Raw genomic sequence first — 19652 nt, 5'->3', positions numbered from 1 at the left:
GAAGTATCTGTACTGTGTTAACCAAAAGATCAATGACAATAGCCAGGATTCCACAAATAACAAAGGAAGTAGGAATAAGTGTGCAGTTCAAGATATGTGCCCCCAAATCTGTTGGAATGTCAGAGGAGACAGAGGGAAAATTTCTGGATTGCATAAAACCAGTGATGGTTATACCCAACATGCTCTGTTACAGTGATTCTGGTTCACATGTTTTATTGCTGTTTAACGCAGTCATATGGAGGACAATCATGCATCTTGGTTCAGCCTTGGTTCAGTAAGATGCTACTTCTATTAGCAAACAGCAATAAGAACACTCTACCACATGGGCTAAGTTGAGGTAGGATGATGGCAGCACCATATGATTCTACAAATTGCCTTGTCATCCACAAGAGAGGGAAGCAGAGACCAAAGGAACAGTGGCCTGTTCCTAATTTTAAATCCAGAGTTGTCTGGTACAATGTCAAGCTTGCAACACTTCATGACTGCTGGAACTCAGTCCCAGAAGTAACATCAACCCAAAGGCAGCAAAGAGAATTACCATACCAATGGTTTAACAACATGACCTAATCTACCAAGGACATGGAAGGGCACAATTAAGATACATACAGCTGCTGCGGTCTTGCTCCAATTTTGGTTGCTAGAATAGGGATGGGGAGCGCCTCAAATTGTTCTTTGGCAAGCAAGGTTTGCTGCCAATGTCCATCAGTGGTGACAACAGGGCCCTGCAGAGTTCCTAATCATTGAAGACAGCAAGACTTGCTTGCTAACAAACAATTGGAAGCACACTTTTAAGCTTCCTTTTGTTCTCTCACAGCCACATCTCTACCTGCCAGGAGGGGGCGAGAGGGCATGGCTTAGGACAGTGTTTCCCAACCTTTTTTGGGCAAAGGCAACCTTGTTTCATGAAAAAAATCTCGAGGCACACCACCATTACAGCCCCGTGACGTCAGCGCGCAGCGTCACGCCGGGAGGGACATGAATTGCTAGCAAATTACATAATCACCTCCTTGAGGGCTGGCTCATCTTCTCTGAAGGCAGAACCCCATTAATTAACAGCACAGACTCACACCATAGCCAAGACGAGGGGGGAAAACCTCAGTCATGCACAGTCATGCACATGTGGGGGCTAAATGAGGACGAAGACTGGGCAGAGAGCAGGGTTCAAATCACCCCACCTGGCCAGGACAATCCCTGGGTGCTCCCTTGGGCCACTCGCCTGACCCACCTCGCAGGGCTGTTATTGCGAGGATAACACGGGGAGAACCACGCGCGCCCCCGGGAGCTCCTTGGAGGAGAAAGCGGGCGATGAATGCAATGCACGAAATATATGAGAGGCGACCAGGTTTTGCAGGTGAGGGGCCCCCGCCAGCCTCCGCTTCCAACACCCAGCGCAACGACGCCGAAGTTTCCCCCCGGGCTCGGCTCGGGGAGCAGCGCTGCTCCCCCCCCGGCTCCCCTTCGCCCTCCCGGCTCTCTCTGCTGCCCACTGGGGACCCCCCTCACCTGCCAAGTCCGGAGCGCCGGTGGAAGTTGCATGCATGCATGCAGGGCGCCGCGTTGCCATTGCATTGCACTGCACTCCATGCAACGCCTGCACGCATGCATTGCCTTGCACGCCCGCCAAGGGGTCTCCCCGCGGTCCGATGCGTCCCCTCCGGCGCGGATGCAGCATTGCAAAAATAACCCCCCCCCGACGCAGCCCTACCTGGGGGGCAGCCTCCGCCTCCGCCGCTCCGCCTCCGCGGGGATCCCTGGGCTCCATCCTGCCGCCCGATCTCCGCGGGGGCGCAGGCAGGCTGCGCGGGGTCTGCGCGGAAGAGCCCCTGCCCGCCCGGCCGCCGCCACTGCGCTCATTCCATGGCCGGGAGAAGAGCGCTTCAAACAAAACGGCCGGCCCGCCAGGCCACGCTGGGAAACGTAGTTTGCGCACCCCGCGCGGGCGCGGAGCCCAAGGGCGAGGGGACTACGTATCCCGGCAGCCCCCGCGCCGGGGACGGAGGGGGAGAGGCCGGGTGCAGGGATGGAGGGACGGATGGGCGAGCGAGTGAGTGAGTGGCAGCCGCCAAGCCTTGGCCGAGAGCCAGGAAGGGCCTCCCCGGAGGAGGAGGGAGGCGCAGAGCGGGAGGGAGGGAGGGAACCCCAGGGGTCATCTAGTGACGGCGCCCCAATCGAAAATTTGACTTTAAAAAAAAATCTTTCGAATTTTTTAATTTTTCCCGCGGCACACCAGGCAACATCTCGCGGCACACTAGTGTGCCGCGGAACAGTGGTTGGGAAACACTGGCTTAGGAGACGCAGCCTTGCCAGGACAAATTGGGATCTGTGCAGGGCCTAACTTGGTGCACAGGTTGATTGTGACCAAACTTTGCTATACAGTGGTACCTCTGGTTAAGAACTTAATTTGTTCTGGAGGTCCGTTCTTAACCTGAAACTGTTCTTAACCTGAGGTACCACTTTAGCTAATGGGGTCTCCCGTTGCCACCGTGCCGCTGGAACACAACTTCTGTTCTCATCCTGAAGCAAAATTCTTAACCTGAGGTACTTCTGTGTTAGCGAAATCTGTAACCTGAAGCGTCTGTAACCTGAAGCATCTGGAACCCGAGGTACCACTGTACTGAACTTATGTAGATGGCCCAGAATTGCACAACACAGCACCATACAAGCTCTCATTTTCTGTGCTGATGGATCACGGATACTATAATAATGTATCAGCTTGCTTACATTTATTTCAATTTCCCTTTGTAATAAATACTTCTTACTATGATTGGAATAATCAGTTTGATAAATGGTGACTCTTAGTTACTGTTTTTATTGTATTGGTTAACTTTAATATTTCACATCAATTCCTTGTCTTATGCAGTTTGTTATGTCTGTGTTGCAGCTTGCTAACTAGAATGCAAGTAGGAAAAAACACAAAACACTATTTTACTGTCCCATAAAATACCATTTGACCATCATGTCCTTGAGCAGCAGTTCCCAAAAGACTAATCTTGCATATCTGAGTAACCCATATACATTCTACTAATTTTGAAAGGCAAAGTGCTCCCCTTTTCTCTACCTACCATGAGCCACAAATGAATTGTGTATATTGCAGAAGTGCTGCCAAGCACATGATAGAAAATGGGAAAGACCAATTCCCTCAACCCCCATCTATTACTGACATAGAACAAAGAAGCTATATAAGCCAAGAGACCATATGGTTAAAAGATATTTTGGGTTGCATGTAGAGTGTTTGCTTTAGCACTTAAGCGTAACATGCACAGAGTGTTATGTAATAAAAGTCATGGGCTCTTTCCGAGCTCAAATTCATATTCATTGAACATCTAGAAAGCTGGGCTGGGTGCAAGATCTACACAAGACAAAATTATGTAAAGTAGCTAAGGCTATAACACTAAAGGTGAGTCACTAAAGAGATCCTGAAGAAGTGATTGTAACAACTCGACTGATTGGGGGTGGGGAGAGAATGCAAAAGACAAAATAATTCCAGGCTCCCTGTGGATTATCTTCACAACATCAGTACAATGGCATGAATCCCCAAATAGAAGTTAAATAACTCAGTAAGTCCACATAGGAAAGTTCCCCAATTTTTGGATAATTCTCCACGTCCATAATACCCACCATGTCCCATTCTACATCATTCAGGCCATTATTCATATGAATACTTTTGCAAAGGGTGCAGGTGATTGCAAGGGGAAGGAAGGGATGAGAAACTTTCCTTCCATGAATTAATTTCCTTTAGTTAACTTGGGAGCCAAGCCAATATGATGCAACAGTAAAACAAATGTGCAAGGGAAACAGGAATAAAAGTAAGTATGACACAACCATGTTTTTCTAAGAGCATTAAAGGATGCAAAGAAAAGCAACAAAACAGCCAAGTAAAGACTGAAAAAAAATGGTTCATATTCCTAAGGCAATACTACCAAGTGCCCTGGCAGCGAGGCACCTGGGAACTTTTGGAGCTCCTGATCAAGTGTCTAATTCCAGAGAGGTTGTGTTAGTCCATTGCAGCAAGCACAAAGAGACTTGCTTGTGGCTCCTGTAGGATTAACAAGTTTATTGCAGACTAAGTTGTCATGTCTTGAGTCTGAGCCAATTTTGTGAAGTGGACACTTAAGTAAGTAGGTAAAAAAAGAAGTATGCCAGACTCTTGATGCTTTTAAATAAAGTACAAAATATCAATCAATAAAAAAGAGATAAATAGGTGGTAAGGGTTTACATAGAGCACAAGTACAAACAGAATCCAATGGATGAATGTAGATTTTCTCTGATGGGGAAAGTTTCACTCCTGCCTAGCAGACAAGCACATTGGTATCATACATCAATCATATGATGCAGTAAAAAATTAGGTTGTTGCTCAGAATAGACACTCTCAGTAAACTAAATTAAGCAAGTTTTAAAATTAAAGATATATTCAGACACAAGACAAAACAATTAGACCTTACTGCATGCATCCATTTAAGGCGTAAACTGACAGGGTTTTGCTGCATTCCTAAAGTTCAGAAGCCAACTATGAAAAACATTTTATTTGGTCAAGGAAATACCAATTTTCCCACTATTTTAAGCAAACAAAAGATAATCTTCTGTCATGCATTTCCTTATATGGATAGTAGGATGGAAGGCTTTCTCCCCTCCTTTCAGAAAAGTTAGGAACCCATATTATCTCCTGGCACTCAACCAAGAAAAACAAACAAACCTTTCAACTCCCTGTCTCTTCTCACAATGCCCTTAAAGATAACCATCGACAAATGAATAATGAGAAAGCAGTTTCAACTAAAAATAGCTCTTCAAAATGGTGGGGACACTGACTGGAGTAGCCAGCCCTCTGAGTTTAGTATGAAAATAAGAAAAACAAAGTCTAATTCTTCCTTGTTTACATTAAACAGAATGTACTTGTGTGGAACTTGCCCAAAGGCTCATTTTGGATGTTTTGCAACTAGCCATCTGCTTCTTTGTTATTGCCTGTCAGTTAATGCTCTTTCTTTGAAATGAATATAAGGTAGAAACAGATTCAGTTAGGATGGTTTCTCATGCTACATTTTGCATTGTAGATAACTAGTAACAAGCAGTATAATGTAAAGGGCACATGAAAACTGTTTCTTTGCCCTTTAAAATACAGACTGGGCACCTATTTCCCTGAATGCCAAGTTTCACCACCATTTCATGTGTTCCCCAGCATTTTGGCCCGGAAAGGTCTTATTTTCCCCTGAAACTAGTGTGGAACTGGTTGCACAGGGCAAATTAGGTTGCAAGTTCATTCAGAAGCTTTCCCATTGAGAACCCTCTATTGATACAAAGACAAATGAGTAGTGCCACCCACTATTCAGCTGAAGTATGATCTCTTGAGCTGCTATGTGCCCAACCTATCTCTGGTCCCAATACAAACAAGCTCCAGTGTACACTATTTCCAGGTTTCCCACAGTAGCACAGCCAATACTTGCAGAACACATGCTTGGAGTCACCACCTACCTAAATGTTCAAGCCTTGCTTGGCTTGGATTTTCTTTTTAGAACAGCAAATATGAATATCTAAGAAGTGATCAGGCTTCTCTGCCTTTTCCCAGCTCCCACTGCAGCTTTTCCCTCCCTCCCTTCCTTCCATCTCCTCTGCAGCCACAAGCCACTCACCCTACTATTCTCTCCCTCTCCATCGGGTTAACATGGTTAACAGCATCATCCAGTTGAGTGTTCCTATATCTGGACAAGTGGAACGTTCAGCAGATATGAATGAACTACGGAGAGCACATATACAACTACTGAGTGGCTAAACCTACCATGTTTGTGTGTGAAGAGTGGAGGACAGAGAGAGAGAAGTGGGGTCAAAACATACAAATATATTATGTAAACATATGCATCTGCAACTTTCCACTCGTTTGTTCGATTTGTTTTGTTACAGGTGTGAAATTAAGCTTTCTGTCCACTAGGTTGTGCTTATAGACGGTCACTCCTAGCAAACAAACTCTATAAAGTTTACTGCTACACGTATTTCATAAGAGGACATAAGTATTTAAGTCTATTGGAGTGAGGAGAGAGGTGTGCACAACAGATCCAGAAATCTGTGTCACGCTTCTTTCAAGCATTTCAGTTGATATGAAAGGCATCTTAAACCTATATGACTTACCTTCGTTTGACATTTAACTGAAAGCTTCTTATTTTAAACAGTCCAGATTTGCAACCTACTTAAGAATGAAGCTGAGCAAGAAAAAATGTTTGCTTTTCCTATTGTGGTATAATTCGATCCCAGTCCAGCAACTGAGGTGCATGAACGTATGTTCACTAGACTCACAGAGGAACCAGCTCCCCTTGGAGACAAGGAATGCTCAACTAATTATAATAGGGAGGATACCCACATATGCCCCCTGAAAATCAAGCAAAAGAAGGGGGATTCAGAGGCCTCCTTGGAGATACATACGCCTCAAGCGTAAAATTCATCCTGTTACTCAACAAAAAGTGCTGCGAAACAATGAACACAATACTATACTGGAAGTACTCAATAGTCTTTTAAAACTACATCTACTGGCTAAGGTTCTTGAGCTTGCTTTTCAGCTTAGGAGCAAAACTGCCTAATGCCCATTTGCACCTCCTCCACAGTCTTGAGAATGGCAGATGGAACAGGATCAGAAGCTAGTACTGTATCTGTCTCAGTGGTAGGGCTTCCATGCTCCATATTCAACCCCTAGCAATGCCAGGGAGGACTGGGAGAGGCCCCCTGCCTGAAGCCCTGGAGAGCTGTTGTCAGTCAGTACAGTGGCACCTTGGGTTACATACGCTTCAGGTTACAGACGCTTCAGGTTACAGACTCTGCTAACCCAGAAATACCGTATTTTTCGCCCCATAGGACACGCTTTTCCCCCTCCAAAAATGATGGGGAAATCTGTGTGCATCCTATGGGGCGAATGCAGGCTTTCGCTGAAGCCTGGAGAGCGAGAGGCATCGGTGCGCACCGACCCCTCTCGCTCTCCAGGCTTCAGGAAGCTATCTGCTTCCGCGGCAGGAGTTGCTGCGGGCTCACAAGGCTTGCGGGCATCAGCCTGCAGCCCGAAGCACGGAGCGCCCTCCAGAGGGCGCCCCGTGCTTCGGGCAGGTGTGCACAAGGCTTGGGGCGGCAGCCGCGGTTGGGGGGGGGAAATAAGTTTTTTTTATTCATTCCCCCCCCCAAAAAAAACGAGGTGCGTCCTATGGGCCGGTGCACCCTATAGGACGAAAAATACGGTAGTACCTCGGGTTAAGAACTTTGCTTCAGGATGAGAACAGAAATAGCACAGTAGTGGCATGGCGGCAGCAGGAGGCTCCATTAGCTAAAGTGGTGCTTCAGGTTAAGAACAGTTTCAGGTTAAGAACGGACCTCCGGAACGAATTAAGTTCTTAACCCGAGGTACCACTGTACAGGCAATGCTGAGCTAGATGGACTGATGTTCTAACTCAGTATAAAGCAGCTTCCTGTTTTGCATCTGCCTACAGAGCCAGGAACTGCAAGGCAAAACAGCAGCAGCACATCTGAGGAGGTTGCTCTGCAGGGGACCAGCATCTGGCTACTTCAGCTGTCATTTCCGAGTCTGGATCATTTCCTCCAAGATCTGCTCCAGAGATTCAGAAGCAGAATGACAACTGGAACAACTGAGGGCTCGGGGGGGGGTGACTTTCTGTTACTTCTCTAGTAATTCTTGTTTATGTTACTGTATCTTAAGCTATATATCATAAGCCACCTAGACAACTTCATTTAGTAGGTGAGCATAAATACTCCAAATAAATAAATGCCTAATCTAAAGAGACATTATACATAAGCTGATTTAATGTAATGGTACTCCTGAAACACCCTTTAATTCCATTAACAATTTTGTTCCCTTGCACTTTTTACTCCCATTAAATGTTTTCCAATTCTCTCTCTCTTCCTTGCTGACTACCTTTACTTTACTGCTTCCATTCTAGGAAGTTAGTCACTAAATGAGCTTTCCCCAATATGGTGCCCTCCACATGTTTGGGGCTGCATCTCCCACCAGCCCCTGCCAGCACACCAATGGCCAGGTATGATGGTCATTATAGCCTGTCACATCTGGAGAGCACCAGGTTTGGAAAAGCTGCCCTAAATTAAATCTGATTCCATGGGTCTTCCCTATAATCCAGTTTCCAGAACCATAAACCGGGTTGAAAATAGCAGGCTTGCTATGGCAACCGTGAAGGTAAAAATGGCAAATTGTTTAAAGTTTCGTAGCTTGCAATTAGCTCAGATCAAAGCCTTCTCCATTTGCTTGCGCTTACTTCACCGGGCATTTGAAAGCTGAAATCATTTTTTCCATTTCAAACAGGCAGCTACCAAGTCTACTGAAGCTGTGAGTGCAGCAGTTTTTATGAAGGAAACTCTTGGTGCTTTACTGAATATGACATTTGCTTTTATGGACGCTCTTGCTAATAATAAAATCCATTAGGAACTAATTTCTATTTAGTCACCGTTTCAAAGTGCTGTTGAAAAGTATTTTTAAGCTTCCCTTTGTACGCAGCAGTATGGGGATGCCAACTCCCAATACAAAGCCATAAAAATAACTTGCTCTCGCAGTACAGAATGAATTGCACGCATGACTTCCCCCAAACCCAAGAAGGTCACAACAAGACAGCAGGACCTTGGTAAAGGGCACATAAACAGCTCTGCTCCTTTGTTCGCGCATTTCTTTATCAACATTTAATTAGCTAGCACTTCTGGCTTTACTGGGAAGAGAAGAGTGTTGTGTTGTACACCCTGTTCTGATGTACCCATAACACAACACAGTTCCATTATACTATCAGAGGAGCAATTGATCAGCATACCAGAATGAAGTGTGTTAATTCCAACATGCCGTACAAAAGAACACACACTGAACATTAACTCCAATCTAGATTTGGAGTGTGTGTGTCTATAATGTATTTGTAGTCCTAGTTCAGACTTATTAATATGGATGCAATCCACTGGGGACCTGTCACACACACATAAACATGATGCATAAATTGCATTTGCTTTCAGGAGACTTGCATTATTAAATTTATATCCCACCCTTCCTCCCAAAGGAGCCCGAGGCAGCACTGCTGTTACAAGATGCTAGTGGGTTATGTATTGGGAATTAATGTGTTAGCCGGACCATTTTAAAAATGTGGTCTTTTAAGGAAGAAGATGGAAGAGTCCCTTTATTTACCCTAGCATACTTTAAGGACCCCTGAATGGCATGAAGAGTAAGGTAATACACCTTTTTCTAGTTTAAAGGAACAACTTGCAAAATAGAGCCAACCTAGAGGCTCCATGACAGCTTAGAACTCCTCAGCATAATCAGCTTTGGAGAACACATTTTTCCAAGTGTTGACTCCCCTAATGTGTTATCTTAAACTGCTTGCTTTGAATTTCCTTTCTGCTATATTACCCATTTCCTTTGTTTTCCCATTGTCTATGCCACTGGCTTTCAACTGGTGGATGAGGACTTACCACAAACATTACCATCATGGGTTCCCAAATGCATGCTTGGGTTATAGGAAGGTCCAGGGTTAAAAAACATTGAAGACTGGACTGTGCTATCCACCTGTTCTCTCTGATCTTATGATGTCAGGAAACATTTCTGTCTACCATCACTATTTAAAAGGGCCCTTTTAAATATTTTTAAATGAAATAATTTGAGCTACCTTTGCAAAAGAAAGTAGTAAGTATTCTAGTCTGGAATAGTTAACAGGAAACTATTTTCTGGGTAAGAAGTCATAGGATTGCCCTTTCACAGGGCACATATACATTATTCAACAGCATTTTCCTAGTCAGTTGACTACTTTTACCAAAGGATGGGGGGACGCTGGTGGTGCTGTGGTCTAAACCACTGAGCCTCTTGGGCTTGCCAATCAGAAAGTCTGCATGATGGGGTGAGCTCCCTTTGCTCTGTTCCTAGATTCTGCCAACCTAACAGTTTGAAAGCACACCAGTGCAAGTAGATAAATAGGTACCGCTGCGGCGGGAAGATAAACGGCATTTCCATGTGCTCTGGCTTCCGTCACAGTGTTCTGTTGCACCAGAAGTGGTTTAGTCATGCTGGCCACATGACCTGGAAAGCTGTCTGTGGACAAACGCTGGCTCCCTGAGCCTGAAGTGAGATGAGCGCCACAACCCCATAGTCACCTTTGACTGGACTTAACCATCCAAGGTTAAGTCCATACGTTTACCTTTACCTTTACCTACCAAAGTATGGATATGAGAAGACCTGGGCATTTTAACAAAGTCCCAGTCCTAAATTAAGTCCCACGGCACTGTCTCTCCACATCTCACTTACACTAAATGAAGGGAAAGTGAATCAGGTTCTGGCTGTTGCTTTTTGCCATTTTATAACCAGAATGTCTATCACAATTAACACATTCAAGTGTATTCTCTTAACTCAGATGCACAACTGATAAAAAGCAAGAACATGAGCAAAATACTAATTTTGATACAAACACAAAAGGACAGGAAATACTCTTTTAATTAGTGACTATGTCAGATAATAAACTTTTGAAGGCCATTACCACCACTTCCAAGATGGGACACTGCTACTTCTCTTAAAAACAAGATGAATGCCCAATTGCACCCAAATGAATTGAATGCCTCTTCATTCAGCAGGCACATAATGTTACCAAATATTCCTTTTCACTAGTTTCAAGTGGCACATATTTGCTGCAGCTTTTGACATAAAAAGGTTTTTAAAAGGCAAAATAGGCTCACCCGGGAGATGGTCAGAGGCATGTTGAAGTCTTTGCCACCTTGAAGCCTGAAACCCCAGGGGGCTGGACCAACCAAAGAAACGCTGTAGTTGTTCATGGCGTCTGGAAGTCAAGGTCTAATTCCAGAGAATGAATGCCTGAAAGGAAGTTTTAAAAGATTATTTGGAAAGTTGAAGAAACTCACGTACAAAGAACAATTGCAATACGGCCTTCAGATATTAACATTTTGAAGTCTCTTAAGAGGAGAGTCACCAACGTCCAAAGCCCAGCCTGTGAATTTTCGGGGGGGGGGCATTATTTCATAAGGTCAAAAGTAACAATGAATGGATGCAACACTGCAAACAAATACTAGGTGAGCTTGGAAGTTTCAAAGCTTTTAGCTTTGTTTACTAAATACAAGCAAAACAAGCCTGCTAAAGTAGACCATACTCCAGGGCCTCAGAAAACGTTCTGATGCAAATCACCCTGCAAAAGCTGACTAACCAATTAACTAGAACCTTTGTAAGAGAAACACTGACGTTTGTAAAATAAGGAGATGAGTACTTGCCAGTTTTGGACAGGGCAAATATCAGCCTAAAAATAGACCTTGCAGCTTGGAAGTACACCTCGTGTTCCTCATATGCTGGTTGCATCTGTGCCAGGAGTGCTTTTTGCTAGCTTTGGCTGGTTGTCCAGCTGCACCACTTCCTGCATGACAGGGAATTTGCAATCCTGCTTGGATTACCACAATGAATTCTCACTCAACTTCTCTTAAGAGACTGTTTGGCAACTACCACGTAACTGATGGTTGCTCAGCCACAGAGAACCATGAAATGTTGCAGTAGCGACCAATTCTCTCTAAAATCCCTAAGACAGGCTTCCACAAACTCAGCCCTCCAAATGTTTTTGGCCTACAACTCCCATGATCCCTAGCTAGCAGGGCCAGTGGTCAGGGATGATGGGAATTGTAATCTCAAAACATCTGGAGGGCTGAGTTTGAGGAAGCCTGCCCTACGACTAGTATCTTATGGAACACCACTTCCCTACCAAGGTCTTCAGAGACCTTGCTCTGGAAACCCACAAGTTTGTAGTCTACGTTACACCAGGCTGGAAAGAGGGACTTTCCTGGAATGGTGCTGCACTTTTGAAATCCTTTTGCAGGAAGGCATATATCGCACAGGGTTACACAAATGCAGTATCCCTATCCAGGTAGCCTAGCCACTAGTGAACAAGGAATGTTTTCCTGTCAGTTTTATTTGCAGATGAGCACAAAGGAGAGCTCTCCTTCTCTTCCCCTTCCCTGAACCTTCCATGTGCCACAGACCAAAGGAACAAACCCCTCGCATCCATATTCCAGCACATGCAAAGAATTCAGGGTGGAGAGGGAATGGGAGCTTACTTTGTAAGACATTCACAAATAGAAAGAATATCTCAAGGGGGCTGTCCTTCTCTCGCTCTCTGCTGAGCTTCTGGGTGGCGACAGACAGCCCTCAACACCTGGAGATAGAGACGCACCATGTTCTTGAGAGCTTCCCTCCCCTGAGTATTTTGCTCATGCGCTGCCTACATCCTTTTAAATGTGTTTTTTTTTGGGGGGGGGAGTTATTGTTTCATTTTTTCTTGTTTTCACATTATATTTTGTGTTTATATTTTGTATTTTTATGATGTGAACTGCCCCAAGATCCACCTATGAAGGGCAGTATACAAATTTAATAAATAAATAAAATTAAATAAGTGCTAGGTGTTATTTCTAGGTGCTTTTTTCCACTTCTACTGCTCTGTTCTTATTCTGTGTTGCCAATACCAATAGAAAGGTGGGAAACAACAGAATTACAGATAGAATAGTGAGCCATCTTTGCTCAGAAAGCTTCCTCTTTCATTCTAAACATGGGTGGGGACTGGAGAGGTGTTGCTCCTATGCTAAAGGTTAGATGCTAGATACTGCATATACATATTCGAATCCCCGCAACGGGGCGAGCTCCCGTTGTTCAGTCCCAGCTCCTGCCAACCTAGCAGTTCGAAAGCACGTCAAAGTGTAAGTAGATAAATAGGTACCGCTCTGGCGGGAAGGTAAACGGTGTTTCCGTGCGCTGCTCTGGTTTGCCAGAAGCGGCTTAGTCATGCTGGCCACATGACCCGGAAAAACTGTGGACAAACGTCAGCTCCCTCGGCCAGTAAAGCGAGATGAGTGCCGCAACCCCAGAGTCGTTCGTGACTGGACTTAACTGTCAGGGGTCCTTTACCTTTATACACACACACAGACAGGAAGAAGTCCAAATTTGCTAGCAAAATGTACCCCTAGCAAGCTTCCTATGTTACACATATGGTGTTTAGGTTTACATGCAAGATGCTTTGTGTACACACTGAAAAATGCCATACATGAACCCTGCTCAGCCCAGTTCCAAAAATAGATTCCATGGCCGAGTCCCCTCAGAACTCAGCCCTGGGTGTTGCCCCAGTCTCTCTCTTCTGAAGGAAAAATGCTTCACAGGCGCAAGAGAATGGAACTGAAAACATGGCACATAAAGGATTCTAGGTTGCGGCTGTTCCATTTCCTCCTACTCTGCAACCGCCCTCAAGCCATCAAGATGGAACCTCTGCTGTCTAGCTTCTCCAAAGCCTTGAATGCCACTTTTGTTTTCAGTCAAACCATGGAGGATTAAGCTAAATGTTTAGTGTCACCCCAAGATAAGGAAGGGTTCTATCTCCACTGCCTTAAGGTGAGCAAAAGGAAACATCTGAGCACAGATGAAAGAATAAAGAATTGCATTAAGTGTTACACAGTAATTACAAATCACAAGGGTTATTCAATTGTTACCCTAAGCTCAGGCTGAAATGATACAATGCAACAAGAATTGCATTGTTACACAATAATTACAAATCACAAGGGTTATTCAATTGTTACCCTAAGCTCAGGCCGAAATGATACTGCAAAACGTGGAATTGGGGTCTGCACACATATGCAGGTACCTTAGCACATATCAGGTTAGGATAGTAAATAATTATGAATGCTTAATCTCTGGCTTTCTTGCTGTGAAATATCTGCAGCTCTCTGAATTTATTGTTATTGTTATTAAACAACCAAAAAAGTTATAGACCAATAGTCAAAGCAACTTCCTTTTAAAACTGCATAAAAGGAATCAATAAAACAATACATTCTTAAAACAAATAATTATATCATTTTTCATTTTAAAAAGGGTTTCTCAGACTTTATGAATTTAGAAATACGTGCATATGAACACTACTGTACAGTTACAGCAAGTGTTAAAGTTAATGCAGTAAAAAAAAAACAGCCCTTGAAATCTTCTACCTAACTCTTAAAGCACACGGAGTAGTAGCTAGCAGAAGTTACATAACACAAGCCAACATTTTGCAAGCGAAATATTTGCATATGAAGCCTAAGGCATTTTTTTAAATGGTAGATTTGTTGCTGCTGTTCAAAGTTCAAGCGAAGTGTTTCAGCACCACATGAGATAAAATAGTGTAACTGAGCCTTACGTAGAAGCTGTTATCCATTCCCATCGATTTGGAAAGGCTGAGAGGCAGCACAGACTGTAAAACGAAACCAAAGCATGGTATGGAAAGATACTAAAGTTACTTAGTATTTATGTGGAACTGCATTTACCCCAAGTGATTTGGGAAGTGTTATGAAGGATACTTTTTATTTCCTTGAATAATATTTACTGCTGTGGTGTGGGGGGTGGGGTGGCAAAACTACAAAACCAGTAGCATTTTTTTAATGTTGCATTGACAACATTGCCCAAATATGGTTTAGCATACCACAACAATTCATATTAAAGTTTCTCAAACTGCACAACAAGTCTCCCCAAGGCAGGGGTGGGGGACACACTGTGTCAAGGCAAAATTCTAAATACATATACATAAGTACATAGTTGAACCAGCATCCTTCTAGTGGCTGTCAAATTGAAAGACTACTAGTATCTCACCTCCTTCAAGAGAGAGCCTTACTACTGCGAAAAAGCCTTCTCTTTCTCTGCCAGCCCCAAAACCAAACCTGAGACCCACTGCTACAGGCAGGAGTTCAAAGCACAGAATGTCAGAGGTTAGCAATGTGCTTTAACCTGCACTGGCAACCACTCATAGAACATGCTGACTGCCCCTTTCTGCAATTAATACACGGCATGTCTATACTTGAGGCTGTCATATTCTGGAAATTAATGCATTAATGGTGGTAGTTATCTGGTTTAATGTATGCAGAACACACGTACTAAAGACTCACTTAGCGCCATCATCTGCTATCTCCGTTTCACCTCCACGTTTCATTGAAGCTGCAATAGTTTCCCCTCAAGAGACTTTAGATGCTCATTTTGACATTTAAAGACTCGCACTTGGCTAATGTTGCCAACGCAACATTATTGGAATGTTTAAGTTGCATCTCATTGCTCCCCTAAAGTCTCAGATGGGCATCTGTTCCCTTGAAGATTGTATAGTTAAATAAGCAAGGAACAGGTTGCTACGCTGCATTATATTTTTAAGGATACCACAAAATATGGCAGCTACAGGGCAGCAAAACAAAAAGCCCTACCCTTAAAAGTCAAGTCATACTAACCATATACCATGTGGGTGTGCATGTATGTGCACACACACAGGGGACTTCTACTTTTTCTATCTGGCTGCAGCCTAGTTACCAAAGCCCTGACAACGGCCAGAAAAACAGAGCCATCAAACAGTCCCACACCCTTCAACCTGCCCTGCCCTGAATGTGTTCCCTAAAACGCTTTCACCCTCCATGCTGTCTTTTGCCACGTCCGGATTACAGGTTTGTCAGCAGGCTGCAGGAACGGCTAGCTAAAGTCTTGCTGATGAAATGTGATTTTCTTTTTCTTTTTCTTTCTTAAGGGGGAAGTGAAGCTGGGGAAAGGACCCCAAGGAGAGGCAGCGCAGGCACCTAACAAACAAGATTATAGCTGGCTGCTCACTTCCCGTTTACTCGATCACAGTAAGGGTGATTTGAAAGGGAGGAGAGGGGAGAGGCAGACAGACAGGCACTCTTGAGACTTCACCCCAGTGCCGCCGACAGGAGTGCGCCTCTCTGAAAAGATAAAGTCGGGGTACTGGAACTGGAAAGAGGAATAAGAAATAAGAAATCTCTGAATGTCTTATATTCCGGACTTTAAGGGCTGCCTCTCGGTACTCGAGCTGTACTCTCCCTCCCTGCTTTCATTCCCTTCCTCTGCGCGCACTTTGCTACCGACACAGGTCTCCTTCGCGGCGGGCTTCTCTCACGCCCTCACGGCTCCAAGTGAGCCGGCGCCGCGGGGAGGAAGAGGAGCCAGTGGCGTAGCGTGGGTTGTCAGCACCCGGGGCAAGGCAAGTAATTTGCGCCCCCTAACCCGTGGATTTGCACCCCCTAACCCTAACCCCCAGATGTTGCGCCCAGTACAGCCGCCCCCCCCCTGCACCCCCCACGCTACGCCACTGCTAAGGGGACAAGGAACACGCGTGGGGTGGGTGGAGAAGGATGTGGCTAATAATGCAGGAGGGGGGTCTAAGGGGGAAAGGAGCTCACATGGGGTGGGTGGAGAAGGAGCTTTTCGGAGAGCTGAGGGGGGAGGGGGGAGGGAAGGAGCACTGTTGCTTTAAAGGAGCCAACCGGACAGCAGCCACTTACAGCAGTGTAAGCAGCTCCTTTCCTCTCCCGCTTTGCTCCTTCTCTCCCTCTTTGCTGCTTTACGCAACCCAAGTCCTGCTCAGCGGATCAGCTGAGACGCTGGGAGAATCGTAATTTCCCCCTCTCCCTCATCCCGTGCCCTCCTGTCCCCAGCAGCCTTTTAAAAAACTTTTTTACTGGTTTTCACTGCGCTCGTGGCTCAGAGCCCTCCTGTGCCCTGCCGTCCCTCTGCAGCCTCATTGCTCCGTTTAGAGAGCGCACGGACCTTTGCTAGCTGAGGCTGCAGCAGCTGTTGCTGGCTACGCGGCGCTTTTTCCGGCTCGCTATGGCTCCCGTCTGTCCCTCCTCACGTGTAAGCGGCTGCTGCCCGCTTTGCTGGCATGGCTCTCCTTCCCTCCCTCCTCCTCAGCTCCACCCCCTCCTCCTGGCTGTAAAGCAAGCATGAGTGCATTCGCTCTGTAACACGCACAGGCATTTTCCCTTCCTTTCTAGGAGCAAAAAACCTCCTCCTCCTCCCGGCTTTGCTGCTGCTGCTGCTGCTGCTGCGCGGCTCTTTTCCTCCACCGACGGCGCGCTGCGCCTTGGAGAGGTTCCCGCTTCCTCGAGGGGGGCTGGCCAAACGCGCCCCCCAAAATGTTGCGCCCGGTGCCGCCGGCACCCCTGGCACCCCCCACGCTACGCCACTGAGAGGAGCAGCCCCTTGCCTCGCCCCACGCCCTGGGCAAAGGCGTCGCTCTCCTCTTCCGCAGACCCTGCAGCCGCCGCCGCCGCCCTCCTTTGGCTACACGAAGGGCTTCCCCGCGCGCTCCCCTTTGCCTTTTTGCAAGGGAGCCTCCTCCTCCTCCTCGCGCGGCGCGGTGGCCCCTCGGGCAAAAGTCCGCTTTTTCCACTCCCTCCCGCGCAAAAGACAAAACCCCTCCACTCACTTCCGAGGCGCGCGGAGTTCAGGGCGCACAGGCAGCAGCAGCAGCAGCAGCACACCGACGACGCGCAGGCGCTCCCAGCAAACTCGCGAGCGTGTGAGAGCAGACGGCAAGCCGAAGCTCGCTCGCTCTCCTCGGGCTCTTGTTTGCACTTCCGCCCCTTTTCGCGTCGCTCCTCCCCTCCCCGGCTCAGGAGGGACGGCGAAGCTCTCTCTCCAGCTGAGAGGGGAGGGAAGCCGAGAGACGCGCGACGCCCCGAGGGGGGCGGGGAGACCGGGACCCGGCGCAGGGAAGCCGAGCTCCAGCAGAACTAGCTGAACAGCCAAGACTCATCTACCTCTCTCTCTTTAACGTTTCTTCGGAAGTAATTGACGCTAGCAAAGTATACGTAAGGCTACGGTCTCCCTTAAATAAATAACAACTTTTAAGCACGGTCCACTTAAAACGAAACGCTCCCAGGCCCTATTATTAGCCGGTGTTGCGCACATACTTAAGGCGGTGTAATTCTATAATTACTTCTAAAAGAAGAAAGTCACAGGATGGGGCAATCGATGCGGGGTGTGCCTTGAGGGGGTGCCCTGCAAGCGGCTGTGGTGGTTTTTGGGTTCCAGTGAGATCTTGCAAGAGCCCTACAAAACCACCTTGTGCCATCTTGTTGGAAGCCACAGCTGCCCTGGGAAGCAAGGCTGGGTGTCTGGTAGCAGGATGGGCTGTGTGGTGTGAGCACCTTCCTGTTTTGCCTCAGGCGGCTGAATGCGATGGGCCATTCGGGTAGATCCTGTTGAATTTTGAGGAGCTCACACCCAAGTAAACATAAGAGCAGGTCGGCCTATAGCAAGTCTAGGTGCAATTTATTAGGGAACAAGACCCATTAAAAGCAGTGTGGGACAGGGCACTTCTCCACATCAAGGAAAGGAATAGTCCTGCTTTGTTCTGCCTTGGTCAGAACACACCTGGAATACTATGTCCAGAAGGATATTGACAAGGTGGAACGTGTGCAGAGGAGGGTGACTGAAATGATCAAGGGTGTGGAAACCAAGCAAAAAGAGAGAATTCAGTGTGTTTGGCCTGGTAAAGAGGAGACCAAGAGGAGATAGGATAGCCCTTTTCAAATATCTAAAGGGCTGTCTTTGTGAAGGATGGAGCAAGCTTGTTTTCCTGCTTCAGAGAGTAGGACCCATGCCAATGGATTCAACTTGCAAAAAAAACAGATTCTGACTAAATATCTAGAAGAACTTTATGGTGGCAACAGCTGCCTGACTGTGGAAAATAAGTGCATGAGAAGTAGTGGACTCTTCTTCCTTGGTATGATCAAGTTGAGAGCTCTGCATTGTAGGGGCTTGGACTAGATAAAGAGTTGGAGAGGACCTTAATAGTTAAGTCTTTGATTCTGTTATACCCCCACTAAAATCAACAGAATTCAACAGAGATGGTAGGCTTTGAATTCAATGGATAAGAAAATGCCCAATAGCATTCATACACCTAAACAATAAAGCTTCAGCTATTTTGAAATGCAAGAATGGATATCACATCACGAAACAAAATTGTTTATTGAAACTGCATGTGCCCAATGTTCAGGTCGGTCAGAGTCAGTCCGAACATGATTTGAGGCAATTGTCTCAGATTGAGTGTGTGTGTGTGAACTGGCACTTGCTGTCCCCACTCGTTTTGTGCACTATTAGCACAGGCAGGTCCAGAGAAGACCCTCAAGAGGCTCTTCGTCCATCCTGTCTTGCTCTGAGAAAGGAAAGATGGGCTTTCTTAAGGCAAAGCATTCTGGACAGGGTGGATCTAGCCTTGCCTTTCATTTTTAGACTATTGTAAATGGTTATGAATTATGTGATGTAAAGTCAAGATGTTAGCACGTTGGACTTGGGCAGAAAACACCCAGCGTTACATCCGCATTCAGATATGAAGCTCACCTTGTGCCATTTGTTATCTCACAGCCCAACCTACTTCACAGGGTTATATTGTTAAGATAAAAGGGACAGGTCATGTTGTGAGCTCCTTGGAGGAAAGATAGGATGAAAATAAATGGATGATAAACACAAAGCATTTGCTCTTGTCAAGTGTGTTTACAGCAGTTTCTTCTACCTGCCCGTTATAATGGTCTAGAATTGCAGGCCTGGTCCTGAATCTGCTGACTGATGTCTTGTTTGACTTTGTACCAGACTAGATTGCCATGCTTGAAAAATAACTTCTGTTTCCAGCATGCTTGGTCATGTCAGCCTTTCCTTACCACCCACAGTGATGCATGCATTCATCATCTCCTGGCTGAATGAAAGGAATCCATTGTCTGATGTACCAGCCTGTAGTAATTAAGCAAGCTACCTCTCTGCTTCAGAGGACACTAGACCCCCGCCAGTCTCCATGGCTGACAGAGACCAACATAGTACCAAGGTGGGCTGTGTAGTTTGCATGACT

The 19652-nt window shown here is 46.0% G+C and overlaps 1 protein-coding gene and 1 long non-coding RNA gene across 6 annotated transcripts in view; one reads left to right on the top strand and one right to left on the bottom strand.

Annotated features, from left to right (window-relative positions):
- The window catches only part of PDLIM5 (PDZ and LIM domain 5), a 123239-nt gene extending 105697 nt beyond the window's left edge, over positions 1 to 17542 (bottom strand). The window contains exons 1-2 of one of the 5 annotated variants that reach the window (XM_083458659.1): positions 17232 to 17542; positions 10696 to 10831 (exon numbers count right to left, since the gene is read on the bottom strand). In XM_083458659.1, the coding sequence (XP_083314785.1) occupies positions 10696 to 10791 (96 nt within the window). In that variant the 5' untranslated portion in view covers positions 10792 to 10831; positions 17232 to 17542. Of the gene's footprint in view, positions 1 to 10695; positions 10832 to 14171; positions 14221 to 17231 lie in introns of those variants that run through there. The other 4 variants (XM_083458661.1, XM_083458662.1, XM_083458663.1 and 1 more) reach the window with 4 other exon arrangements.
- Positions 12287 to 17372, top strand: LOC310686054. Its single transcript, XR_014515685.1, has 3 exons — positions 12287 to 12743; positions 12946 to 15969; positions 17002 to 17372. It is a non-coding gene; the product is annotated as an uncharacterized lncRNA (long non-coding RNA).
- Positions 17543 to 19652: the final 2110 nt, after the last annotated feature.

This window comes from Podarcis liolepis (assembly GCF_965112155.1).
Source record: "Podarcis liolepis genome assembly, chromosome: 9".
In the NCBI taxonomy this organism is placed as follows: domain Eukaryota; kingdom Metazoa; phylum Chordata; class Lepidosauria; order Squamata; family Lacertidae; genus Podarcis; species Podarcis liolepis.
The sequence above is the reverse complement of the archived record's forward strand: the minus strand, read 5'-3'. Positions and strand labels throughout refer to the sequence as shown.